At 42.6% G+C, this 13,582-nt stretch overlaps 1 protein-coding gene and 1 long non-coding RNA gene across 5 annotated transcripts in view; both read right to left on the reverse strand.

Annotated features, from left to right (window-relative positions):
- LOC109313432 overlaps positions 1 to 2,058 on the reverse strand; it is a 14,258-nt gene extending 12,200 nt beyond the window's left edge. Inside the window, exon 1 of the long non-coding RNA XR_002102049.1 lies at positions 1,901 to 2,058. This is a non-coding gene — a long non-coding RNA (uncharacterized LOC109313432). The remainder of the gene's footprint in view (positions 1 to 1,900) is intronic.
- CUNH16orf71 (chromosome unknown C16orf71 homolog) overlaps positions 1 to 13,582 on the reverse strand; it is a 203,623-nt gene that overhangs the window by 144,215 nt on the left and 45,826 nt on the right. For all 4 annotated transcript variants that reach the window (XM_019539984.1, XM_019539985.1, XM_019539983.1 and 1 more), the window contains 2 exons: positions 10,050 to 10,406; positions 8,029 to 8,188 (listed from right to left, as the gene is read on the reverse strand). In XM_019539984.1, coding sequence (XP_019395529.1) covers positions 8,029 to 8,188; positions 10,050 to 10,406 — 517 coding nt within the window. The remainder of the gene's footprint in view (positions 1 to 8,028; positions 8,189 to 10,049; positions 10,407 to 13,582) is intronic.

Raw genomic sequence — 13,582 nt, forward strand, 5'->3', positions numbered from 1 at the left:
AAAAAAAAACAAAAAAAAACCAACAACAACTTGGTTCTGCCTGCCACACCATTGAAAATACAGCAAAACAAACATAAAATACATATTGAGGTAGGTGAACACCACTTCTGCAGCATTACTGCCAAATCTGTCCAATGTCACACTAAGGGAATATTATGGGAGGCCATTTATGGGTACAGGACAAAACATTTATTAAAAGTCAATTGAATAATGAGATTTTGAAGGTCCTGCCTTGTTCTAATCCGTGCACCAGTGGCTTCCTAATCTTCACACTCCCATAGCTCCTATTACTGTAAGAACCTGAAGACCAGAAAAAACTCTGTATGTGTAAAGCTGTCTTTGCAGCTGGCTGCCCTTACAACAAAAATATTAAGGCTCAGATTCTCTGCTTTGCCATTTATGACTCCCCATTTTTCAGGGTAGATCTTTGACAGCCTGAGCCTTGGCTTCAGTTGGAGCAGCTCAAGAGCTTCTATAACTTACTGACTGTGGGCCATAAACCGGCTGAGCATAACCACAGTTCTTGCAATGTCACATCCCTGGCCCCTGTGCCAGAGTTAAGCAGGGCAATGGAAAAGGAGATAGATACTTTGGCTCTACACCAGTAAACAGGTCAGTTAGGACGGAACTTTTCAACTGGCCATATCCAGCTTGTTTCTAGCCATTTTGTGCTTCCTAGGCACCACAAGGAAGAATCTAACCCTAATGTTTTCCCCATGCTAGATTTAGTTTCATTTCTCTAATTGCCTTTAGTTTTAAACTTTTCTTGAGTTGAGGCAGTAACTTCATTAAATCAGAATGATTTTCATCTTTCACAAATTCATTAAATATTTCATTAAGAAAAAAAGCCAGTACTTGGGGGCCATCTGCTGACTGTTTAACATATCACTGCTACATATAACATCAGTACAACCAGATTAAAGAAACCTGATGAGAATCAGAGAAGATAGAAACCAAAATCTTCCCTGATGCTGGTCTAAACATATCCCTAACAAGCACATCTAGACATTTTAACACCTTAAATTTAAGAATGTTAAAATAACATGCATGTCAAAATCTGTACTCACTTGTATTGCATTTGCACTGGTGTGAGTGAGTTCAATAGAGGCATTTTGCATCATTGGGGTTAGTGAAAACAGAATTGGAATACAAGGCTCTAAATTTAAAGGAAAATCAACTCTCTCTCTCTCTTTTTTTTTTAAATTTCTCCCACTACATAGCAGCAGCCAACTATAATTAACTATAGCTATTGTTTTATTTATGTTAGGTTATCTTGTGCAGGTGGTAGAATTTTATATATAATCAGTTTCAATGAATAATGTTTTCTTTGCTTTAGTCCCAGACCTAAGCACTTCCTCACTTGTGATTAGGTTTGGTGCTGCTCTGTCTATAGCAGAGTGAATTTGATCTTGCTTCCTTTGTTTAGTCAGGTAGCATCTGCTTTGAAACAAATGAAGGCAGGTGAATAGATTTGATTCTTATATTTTTATTAGACCAACTACATGGTTGGGACAGACAAAGGCAAGCTTTCAGGTATCAGAGCACCTTTCCTCAGGCTTCTTTACTCTCATGGAGTTAAATAATTCATCTGCAAAAATCTTTGGGGGGGAATCTGTCTCCTAAGGTCTCTGTTTATGTGCATCTTTCACCCAGCAATAGAGGAGAGATTAAAAGAATAGGGTAATATCATTTACACACCTTTACTGTATTTATTCAAATATAAGATGATCCCTAATAATTACATTTTATATATAGAACATTTATCTATGTTATAATTTTCCAGGTATAGAATGTACTTTTTAGAGGTTTGAATTTGTCCCCCTCCCACTGTTACAACAAGGAAAATAAATCTGGGGATGTCAGGCAGCCCATTCCCCTTCTCCTTACTGTCAGACCCAACTCATCCTGAACATACAGAAGCAAGAAGCAAATTAGAAAGCAATGACTTTGATATTAATCATAGCTGTAGTAACTTGCATATAGTACCCACAGACTTCAGTTCATCCAGAATCAATGCATGTTACCTTTTTTTGAAACTGCTGAAAGTTTTAGCACAGGTACTCCTGTAAACTCACTTTTAAAAAACACTTTGGCAAGTAGTTATATATAGTACAAACTTATTTTTCAGTTAATGTATTTTGTGTTCCAGGTCAAATCAGCCAAATTAGTTCCAAAAACCACACTGACTGAGCAGGCAGAACTCCATCATTCAAATGCCATGTATAGCACTGCAACCGATGAGTATCCTCTGTCCCAGGCTCTCACCCTGGGACTTTAGATACAACAAAATCCACTGGCTGGCATCCTACATAGGTTTTGGGATTCAGATGCCCCCACTTGATCTTAGCCCACAAGATGCCAAGCAGGAACTACGCTTGATCTGAGCCAAAATATAGTACAAACTATGCACGTTATTACTCCAAAGCCAAAAGGCTCATGATTACAGTTCATTAGGCTGCACTCCACCAGAGTCAGCAAAACTTCAGGCCATGGTGACTTCACAGCTCAGCACTACTCGGGTATGTGTGTGTACTACAGATACCCTCCCCACTACAAAGGATCCAAGCACTAATTAGCTCCCCTCTCATAACTGGAATTGGGTGTTCTTGTCAAGTCCTGGGATCATCCAAAATTTATATGCAGATGAAGCGCAGGGCAATCTGGTCTGGCTTCACCTCATGGAGAGTGAGGCCACACTAATCATACGCAGTGAGGCTGGCACCCCTGGAGAGGGACATGTCCTGACAGAGAGGGGGTGATAGAGGGATTCTGAGTGAACTGTTTGTTTTGGACTTGGTTTGGTGATATTTACCAGATATTTAAGGCTGGTGAAGAAATGGGAATCATTAGAAATGGGAAAGAAAGGCACAGCTCAGCTGTGGGAGTGAAGAGAAAGCCAAAAAGTATGCAGTGTAGTGGCTCTCTCAGACTTAAAAAGGAAAAGGAATCAGCACTGAGAGGAACTGTGCACAATGAGCACTACTATATATCTGATTCAGATTGACTGTGCTAATCTATTTTTGTGGTAGGTTCCCATCAGCATGTTTGCCTATCGGGTGTCAGATCATGCTCTCATTGAAGTCCAAGCAAGCTGTGCTACCAAACTGCAAGGGAAGCAGTATCATGCTCTAAGAGGAAGTGAATCAGAAATTGGTACAAATGCTGGACCAGTAAGATGTGCTCATCTGACACTAGACTGTGGAAGATAAATGAAGACAGATCCCCTTCCTTATCTGACATCTTCCTTTGAGCTGCTTTACTTGTTACCAAAAGCTCTTCTTCACCTCAACATGCAAGTTATGTACATTTTACTCCCCTACATAAAACAAGGCTGTGCAAGTTACATGATTACCACTTATAGCTCACCTTACGATACTGTCTGCACCACCAGTTAGCCTTTCAAGGGAGCTCTACTTGCTTTTACCAGATCTGGATATGGCCAGAGGGAATCACCATAACATTTTCAAAAGTGCCTCAATGACCTAGCAGTGTATTTAAAAAAAATAATCAACTTGGACTCTAGGCCCCTACTTGCCCAGGGGAGTCTGAATCTGCATCTCTCGGACTTTGTAGCACAGTGCTCAGACAGCTGTGCTGGCCATAAAGCACTACTGAATCCCTTTCAGGCACTCCTTCTGAAGCTGACCCATTGCCCCTTGTATTTAACAGCCACTGGAAGAAATGGATGGAACCAGTAGAATGTGAAAGTTTCTACCCCTTTGGAAAGTGAGTCTCCAGGCTAGACCCCAGGATGCCTTCCCTTTCAGGGAAGCAGCTATTTCACCGAGTGACACCCTTTCTGGTTTGTTCTCTGCCTCCTGGCCCCCCACACCTTGGCTGCCCAGGGTGGTCTCTTCAAAAGGAGTGTTTGAAAAGGGATATCTGGGTAATGCCCGATCTGTGGTATGCTGTGCTGGGAAATCAGAGAGATACATAATCAAACTTCCTCCAGATGAAAGCAGCCCTAGGCAAGTACTTCAACCACCCAGCTATTGGGACAAAACACCCAAGACTTCCCTTGATCCTCTTCCACCCTACCCAGATCATGTTTTTTTAGCTATCTACTTTTTTGACACTTAGAGGCAAAGTACATGTCAACAACTGGTATGTGCACATACATGGCTAATGCATAGCCTACTATGCATGCTTAGTCTATGCGCACATTTGTACAGATGCACATGCTGCAGTGGCAGGCACTTCGAAAAAACACCCGGTGCTGTAGCACATGCAGTTGTATAAGTGGCAAAATGCATGCCAGCACTGAGAAAATGGTGGCAGCACACTTTTGAACTAAAACACATCAGAGGTGCTTTCGTTCAAAAGCACACCACCACCATTTTCTGTGTGCTGACTCACATTTCACCAACTGCACATAATGCAGTGCAATGCACATCAACTTGCAATTAACTGAGTCGGCTCTGACACACAGGATCTCTCTCCAGTGTGTCCCTGCACAAAAATGTATGTGTATAAATGCCTGCGTGCCCATTTACATGTCCACATCACAAGTCTAAGAGCATCACTATCTGCATGTCAATGGCATTTTCAGCAGTTACATGGGTAAAAAGCTCCCATTTAGACACACAAAGGGAAATAGAATTCTACCATAAGTGCTTAAATCCTATTGATTTCAATGGCAGTAAGACATCTAGATAAATCTGAAAACCCCAGTAGGCATTATCTGCATCTTTAGTGAGTGCTTCAGTGTCTCTAAAAATCTGACCCTTGTTCCCTTAAATCAGTTAAGTGATTTTGATAATTTTATCCCCAAACCTAATTATTTTTTACATCAGTGCCATCCCACTGAGAGTAGAAACTGAAAACAGTATTTGACTGAACTAGGTTAAGCTAAAGAGACAGTTACAATGTAAGGTCTACATTTCACTGCTTTTAGGAGCTTAAAAGAGACCTTAAAGTAATTGTTTCATATTCTTTAAAAAAAATGTATAATACTTTTTAAGCACCTCTGCTCACCATTGCAGGGCATCCCAGCTTATGCACTGTAATTATTATTCAATTAAATTATTGATGTATAAGAGAGTGGTCAGAGTTGTGTGTTCCAAAATCTGAACATCTATCACTGCCAAAACAAAAGAAGTAGGTAACAAATTTGAAAATGTGCTACACTGTCAGAAGCTCTGGTTTGTTCTCTGAATATATATGTATTAGAGATTTTAATTTCTAATCTCTGAAAGACACAGCTGCCAAATTATAGCTTTTTTAGTTTCAGATGTCAAAGCATTCTAGTTTTTCTGCTGCTTTCTGTGCAGCAAATAAAAAAGAAAGAAAAAAGAAAAACCTGTTCTAATTTGAAGCCCAGCAATGCTGCTGACTGGCAGGGTGAATTTTAAGTAACCCTTAAAAGGAACATGTTATATCATGGATGATGCTGACACATTTTCTTTCTCCTTTTAAATTTTAATAATAGATTTTTTTATTAATAAGAATTAGAAATAAGTAGAATTGCCTGGAGATTGGGTCCAGTTTGGGCTGTTCTAATACTGGTATTACCTAGAGTGCATCAAGAATATAGGGCTGGCCTATATCACAGTCAGTGCTACAACTGCCCAGCTTCCAAATATCAGCCTTGTCTGGTCCTTGGTGCTCTCAGCCTTTGGCTCATCTTGCTCCGTTTTGGTCCTCGGCCCTCTCAGGTTGAGCCTGTCCCTCTCTAACCCATTGGGGCACAGTCCCTGGGCCTCTTGGCTTAAGACCGTCCCCATCTCATCCTTGGGGTACAGGCTCTGCCCCCCTCACCTTTGGCCTGCCCCAGAAAGGGCTCAGAATCTGAAGTGCCTCCCAGGCACCCCTGCATGGCTTCCTATCCTTCCCTCCAGCCACTACCTGGTTCTCTGGTTAAACTGCAACAAATAATGCAAGCCAAATGCCTTAAACAAAACACTCCAAGCTCTACCAGGTCATCATACCAGTTGCCTCCTCTGAACCCTGGGGTACCTGATCTGGCCCACACCCCTTGCCTGCCTGAGCTGGCAGGAAATCTCCTCTGCAAGAGTCCTAGGCTGCAATGCCCCTCTGCTTCGGGAACCTAGGTTTATATCCCCTGAGCCCTTCCCTTGACAGGCTGTCGGTGTGTCCTCCCATCTTGATGAGCAGCTAATTGGGTCTAGGTTGCAGTTGCACCCTTGCTGTCTTCCCTTCCTAAGCTAACCCCTGTTTAGCTGCCTGGGACCCTTTCTGCCGCAGTCTCCCTCTTAAAGTAACAGGAGCCCCTGGCTCCCTGTTATACTGTCCTAGTTAGCTTAAAACTAGTTAGCCTGAGGACTAGTTGGCTACCTAGCTAGTAACTAGTACCAAACTCAGTGCAGGGTGTAAAACCTGCCTGAGAAACTGAGTTAATAGTTGGGCATTACTCCTAAATTCCATACTGCTGTAGCTAGACTAGAAGCAATGCCAAAACTAGATACTTTAAAGCTAGCCAAGGGATGTTTACACTACATTGTAGGCACAGTGGCTGCAGTAGGCATACCCTTTAAAATTAGAACTGTGAGACTTCTGAAATAAGCATTGGGATACAAAGCCCTTATTCACTATATTGGCTTGCTTCAAACTAAGATTAGTAGTACAACCTGACAATATTTGGTGCATTATAAAAAAAATGAAATGGTGGGATATAATCTTCTTCTTAATGAACACCACCAGGTAGAGCTCCTGCTGACAACTCCAAATAGGCCAAGAACTGAATGAGTATGCAGACACAGCTGGACAACACATGAAAAACCTTTACAGAAAGCCTCTCTAAAAGAAGGATTAAGTCCACTGGTGGAATACTCTGTACAGCATTACACCTGCTGGAGTTATCCACCAGATAGAGAGAAAACATCAAATTGAAGCTTTGTCAAGCCAGCATTTTTCAGAGGCCAGTCCACTGTCTGCAAAATGAGTATTTAAGATGTAGCAAGGTAGCAAAGGCAAGATTTGCTCAAAAACAATTCTGAATGACCCATCCCCTCCTCAACAGCCTGAGTCTAGGCCACATGACTGTAGCATAGAAAGTATGTTTATTATTAAAGCTTAACTAAAGACATAGCTTATCAATGTATCCTTGTGCAAATTTAAAGGGGAAATCCTTCTCCCCATTCCTTCCTGCACTAAAATCAGTGCAGCAGGAAATTGGGTCTGTATGTGCAGATCACCTGGATAAGAAAATGATCCCAGTCTCTGAACTTATTTTAAGTTTTATAAAGTAAGAATGATTCTGTGATCCTTTAAGAGCAACACTGGCAAAGAAAGGAAATAATTAAAGCCATTACTCTCCTGTCACACCTGCTGCTTACCCAGGTATGAGAGTGGTTCTGAGAAAACCAGTGATGCAAGGGGCACAAAGCCAAACAGAGGGTAGCATTTTGTTTTTTTACTTAGTTTTAAACTATAAAAATAAGACATTTCTTTTTTTCTAAGTTTGAGAACAGTAGGTGAAATTCTGGCCCCAGTGCTATCAATGGAAAAATCCCCCTCACTTTAACAGGGGCAAGAATTGACCCTAAATCTGCACACACTAGACATGTTTGGTCAAGGAGAGTCTCTCTAGTACATGCAGATGATGTTAATCACATGGGATGGACTGATGTATGGGGACAGCTCTCAAGACTACTCATAATGCTGATCACAGATTGATATATATGAGAAGCTAGCTAACAGACACGCTAATATAGATTATGATAAAGAACATTCTCACCGTGAGAGTAGTTAAACATTAGAACAGATTACTTAAAGACTTTGGAATCTTTGAAAATGTTTAAAAGCAGATTAGAAAAACACAAGTTTAGAATGGCTTAGACAGGAAGGATCCTGCCTTGCGCAAGGCTTGGCATACATGTAGATAACCTCCTGAAGTCACTTCTACCCCTACTTTTCTACAATTCTAATGACACAACCTTGGAGCAGTATAGTGAGGACTGTTGGCTTCTGGGACCATGGCTAGATTCACGCCTGAATTTTCCAAAGGAAGTCAGCAGGGTAAGAAAGGAAGATACTCTGAAAAAGATGTTTCTGTGCTGAGCTACTAACCATGTGAAACAAAAGAGGTGTTTTCTCTGCCATGGGCTGCTTTCCAGTAACTGAGTGCTGAGGCTGCAATCTCTCCAACTGCTCCTGTAGTTTCTGCCTCCTATGTTTCTCTTTCATCTGCTTTTCTTTTTGGGACAGCTCTCTCTGGCTTTCTTCTGCCCTGCAAAATATAGGTAAATACAGATACTTCTAGCTTTGTTCCAACTCAGGGATCTCAGCAGTCTGTTTATTTGCCTGTAATGGATCCATCTTCCATATGCACTAGGCTCCTTCTGAGGGGTTCCCTGTTAGTTCCCAAAATGAACCACGTAGAAGAAGAACAACAACAACAAATGTCAACTGGTCTAATAGCTTTAGTGGTGTCTGAAGAGGACCCACATGAAAATAAGCTGAGCAAATGATGTCAGCACAATGTGAGTGTGAGGGAACAGCAGCAGGCTCAGACCCCAACCAACTACAATACCAGCAATCTGCCTGGAGGTTGAAACATGCTGGTAAAATGGTGGCTATTGGCAAACCCTTGTTCCTGATGTTTTCCCCCCTTATTGTCCACATCAAAATTTCCTGAGGGATCCTAAAACCCCTTTTTTCCTCTCTCCCACTTCCTCTTCATCACAATGTTGGGCTTCCTTTGAGCCAAGACTTCATTGTGCTTTACCCTGCTGTACTCTATGGGGGGGGCTCTCCCAAGCTTTGAGAGCTATCACAACGATTACAATATCCACTACAAAAACTGAAGTTCACGAAGATCACTTCAATCTCTCCCTACTGGCCATGATTGTTGTTATCAACATCAAACAAATCAAACTTCCTCTGTATGCAACCTTTGGCCTTTTAAGCTTGGAACCTGTTAGGCTGAAAGTCACTTTGTTGGTAATGGTGGCACTTTAACACTGGAAATGAGGCACAAGCAGGCCCTAGACCAGTGGTGCCTGACCCTTTTAGTCCATGAACTGGATGAGCATTGTCAGGTCTGTCTGTGGGCCAGATCTGGTCCATGAGCCTGAGCTGGCACATAGTACGGCCCTGCTGGAGCCTGATCCAGCCATGGAGCACAGGACAGTTGGGGCTCAATGCAGTTGTGTGGGAAGGTCCCATGGGAGTAAGATCCAGCCACATAGGAATGGCATGCCCAGGGCCCAATCTGGCCTAGCACACAGCTGCATCAGGCCTTGGTTGAGCCATTCCTGAGTGGCTGAACTGGGTCCTAGCCCCCACAGCTACATCACACCTGACTCAGAGGAGTTCCACATATGCAGGGTGCTGCACTCTCAGACAGCAGCTGGTGCTTCTGTGCTCCTTTTGCCTTTCAGTGCTACCTCCAGCTTTTTTTCCTGTCATGGAACTTAATGCTCCAGTGCCTCCATGTTTTTAGGGAAGGCAAAATGTTTTAATAGATTTTTATGGACAGGCATTTTTAGGGTGTTTTTATACAGAATGTCTATAAGTTCATGGACAGTTAGCAACCCCAAACTTAACGGGGCCCTTGCGTGAAGGTTTGCCCCCACGGCATATAGCAGTCCCATGTCAAAGCGGGAGTCATGCAGAATGTACTACAGTCAATGAATTTCGAGGTCTAGCACAAGGAACCTATTTTTTTGTTTTGTTTTTATTGATGACTTCTGTTTTTCTGGGCTCCCAAACCATTTAATTTAATCTCAAGTCCTTCTGGGCATGCAAAAATAAAAATAATAATAATACCAAGCTCTTTTATTACACTTTTTTTTTTTTGCTCAGTCTCACAGCATTCTGTAAAGGTTAATATCATTATCCTCACTTTACAGGGAAGTAACTTGCCCAAACACAGCAGGTTCTCAGACCAGAGCCCTATCTACTGGGTTACACTGTGTCTTGAACTTACCAAGTAATGGCCAGACTAGACTTCCTCTCTCAATAACTGAGCCACAGGGATCCTTGGGTCTCAGGGGAAAAAAATGGGAGGATAAGTAATGTTCTTTATGTCTGGCTGCTTAACTAAACAGCAATTAAAATCACCACTATTTTTTTCTATTGTATGATACCTTGTTGCTTTATTGAGAGGGAGCTCTGGAGCATTTTCTGAATGTGAAGCTTCCTCTGTCTCTTTCTGGATTTCTCTTGAATGGTCAGTCCCATGGTTCACATGGCCTGGAAAAAGAAGATTTCCTTTCTCTGGTTCAGATCTCACTGGCACCCTGGAAATCACCTTGTCTGCTTCCCATCTCACTTTTAGACATTGCCTTCTCTTGATTTTCAGGGTGTTTTTTCCTTCTAGACTCTTAAACTTCTGCCTTACTCCATCTCTTTTGACCTGCTTTGAAGCTTTAGCAAGAGGCTGAGATGCTTCTTTACGGTAATGACGAAGCTGTTGTAATAGCCGACTTTTCCCAGTGCAACCCCTGCAACAAAATTATAGAACTTTAAGCAAGACAACATTACAGACAAGAATGGCATGCCCTCAGGAACCTGACTTACTGCTGAGTAAATTTTCAGCTAAGAAAAAGTGGAATAAGTTATTCTGTAGTAATTCTGCTGTGTCTACACCTTAAGTCTCACTAAAAGTCAACAAGACTTCAGAGTTTATCATCCTCAGAAATACAACATAGGCTTCTAAATCATATAATCACTGCAAAATATATCTTAGTTCTACTTACGACCCTATGTACTGGTTTCATGTATTTGACTGGAGTTGCATTCACTCTTCCGGGAACTCAGGGGAAACACAGTTTCTATCTCAGGAACACTGAATAAATTAAGTGCTGATATAGAAATCACAGCATCTACCGTTCCCAGAAGGACCCCTTTTCCAATCCAGCACCCAAGTTCTAGGTCGGTAAATCAAGCACAGGGAGGGGGGGGAAAAAAAAAAAAAAATCACCCAATAACTCCTCTAGGAGGAATCTGAGGGAGGCAGGGGTAAGGAAGAGTCAGGTTGATGAAACTATTAAATGTTCGACATCATACTCCTCAGATTGCTCTGATTCATGATGCCACAATATAATGTCATAGTCCTGTACGATCAGGTCACAAAATCATTGGACGCAGGTGTTGCGGTAGATTTAGTCTTTCTGGACTTCAGGAAGGCCTTTGACACTGTCTCCCACCCCATTCTCATTAAAAAGCTAGGTGACTATAGCATTGGTGCCTACACAATCAGATGGGTTTCAAATTAGCTGAGGGACCGCAGGCAGAGAGTGGTGGTAGACGGGTCATATTCGATCTGGAGGGATGTGGGCAGTGGGGCCCCCCAGGGCTCGGTCCTTTGGACCCCCACTATTTAATCTCTTTATTAGTGACTTGGACAAGGGGGTAAAAAGCACATTCACTGACGACACCAAGATCTGGGGTGAGGTGGGCATGCTAGAAGGGAAAGACAGGATAGATGGACCTGGACAGGTTACAGGAGTGAGCGAATGAGAATAGGATGGGATTCAATACTGACAAGTGCAGGGTACTGCGCTTGGGCAGTAAGGACCAGAAGCATGCCTATAGGCTGGGGAACTGCCTTCTCAAAAGCACAGTGGCAGAAAGAGATCTTGGAGTCATTATCGATTCCAAAATGAACATGGGCCGCCAATGTGAGGACGCGATCAGTAAGGCCAACCACACCTTGTCATGCATCCACAGATGCATCACAAGCAGGGCCAAGGAGGTGATTCTTTCTCTACGTGACGCTGGTCAGGCCACAGTTGGAGTACTGCATTGAGTTCTGGGCACCGCACTTTAGGAGACATGTGGCCAGCACTGAGAGGGCCACTCGTATGGTAAGGGGACAGCAGGGTAGGCCCTACGAGGAGAGGCTACAGGACCTGAACCTGTTCAGCCTCCACAAGAGAAGGCTGAGAGGGGACCTGGTAGTCATCTACACACTTACCAGGGGGGACCAGCAGGGAATGGGAGAGACCCTGTTCACCCGAGCATCTCCTGGAGTAACAAGGAATAACGGCCATAAGTTGTTTGACAGTAGGTTCAGGCTGGACATTAGAAGACACTACTTCACAGTCAGGGCAGCTAGGATCTGGAACCAACTTCCAAGGGAAGTGGTGCTGGCTCCTACCCTGGGGAGTCTTTAAGAGGAGCCTTGACAATTACCTAGCTGGGGTCATATGAGCCCAGTATTCTCTCCTGCCCAGGGCAGTGGGGTCAGACTTGATGATCTACTTAGGTCCCTTCTGACAGTAGATCTATGAATCTATGCTACACAGTATTAGAACATAATTCTTCCATTATGCAGTTCCACCTAATGGATAAATTACCTCCACTGTTGTTAGGTAAAGGCAGTGTCACTAATCTGTAGGCTGAGTTCAGTGCTAGAAAGGGTACATCATATATTTCACCAACATATTCTACACATGGCATCTGAGAATTGCATGGGCCCAAGGACTTTGCACTGTTTGCAGCTGATAGTAATGTACTGGTCATGGATACTGTATCCTGTTGTAATGCTATACTTATTCAGACTAATCTTGTACTTTTCAGAGCACAGAGTATTCTATAGCAATGCTTTCTACTTCTATTTTAGAGAGAGAAGACTCTTAATTAAGAATCACCATATCAACACCTAATCTACTGTAGTAAAGAAAAGGCTCTCCTTGACACTTGGTTATAGTAAGGACTATAAGGGGAATGACTAAACAGCATGGGTTTGCTAGCAACTTCCCCAGCACATACAAGGGGCAATGAATGTCAGCAGTATCATGTTCTTAGCTTCCATAAGGCCAGATCCTCAGCTTCTAAGTCTGTTGTCAGACAAGCTGTTAAATGTAAATAGAGAATGATGGTTGGTACTTTCTTGGTCTTGTCTTGTCTGTGCTTCAATAGCAGTGGGAGCCATTATTCTCCAGCAGAATACTCCAACATGTTCAATGCCCAGATATATTGTATCATGGGCAATCAGTGATTGTAATGACCTTTTGAGTTTCATCATAACAAGAATCACATGCAAGAACAAAGATGGCATATTAGCAATGAGGATTCTGTTGACACATCCTAGCCTCCCTGGAGTGATTCCAACTGGATACTTTCCTCTCTCCATTTGAAATAGATGGGCTACGTAAACGACTTTTGTCTTTTTGTTGTCTCCTCACTATGGAAGGAACAACAGAGCTAGGTGAATCCTTTGGGATCTAATCTGACCCTACTCTGCATGCATGGGGGTTTCAATAGAAGTTTAGTAAATAAATTAAAGAAATTTTCTGGCTTCTCCACAAGGAGAACCAGGGGATGATCAAGGCCAGAGCTGGTATAGGAGTAACATTCTACAGGGCTGGAAATCTCCCTGAGAAGAGAGGCAATGATTTCTGTACTCAGATCAGAAGAATGACACCAGCATAGAGCCCTGGTAAATATGAAAAAAAAATATGCATCCAATCTGTGGATTTCTGTCTACCCAGAGTGTTAGGTTGCCTACTGTGGGAATGGGACAGGATAGTGATAGTCATTTGGCATTTTATTAGTGTATTTTAAAAACATTAAAACCAATGACAGGAGTGGACTGGCCAAGTTCGCCGATGACACCAAACTTTGGGGCAAAGCATCCATGCCAGAAGATAGGCGGATGATCCAGGCTGACCTG

The sequence above is a fragment of the Crocodylus porosus genome, unplaced genomic scaffold (genome assembly GCF_001723895.1).
Source record: "Crocodylus porosus isolate Cpor-Errol unplaced genomic scaffold, CroPor_comp1, whole genome shotgun sequence".
In the NCBI taxonomy this organism is placed as follows: Eukaryota; Metazoa; Chordata; order Crocodylia; family Crocodylidae; genus Crocodylus; species Crocodylus porosus.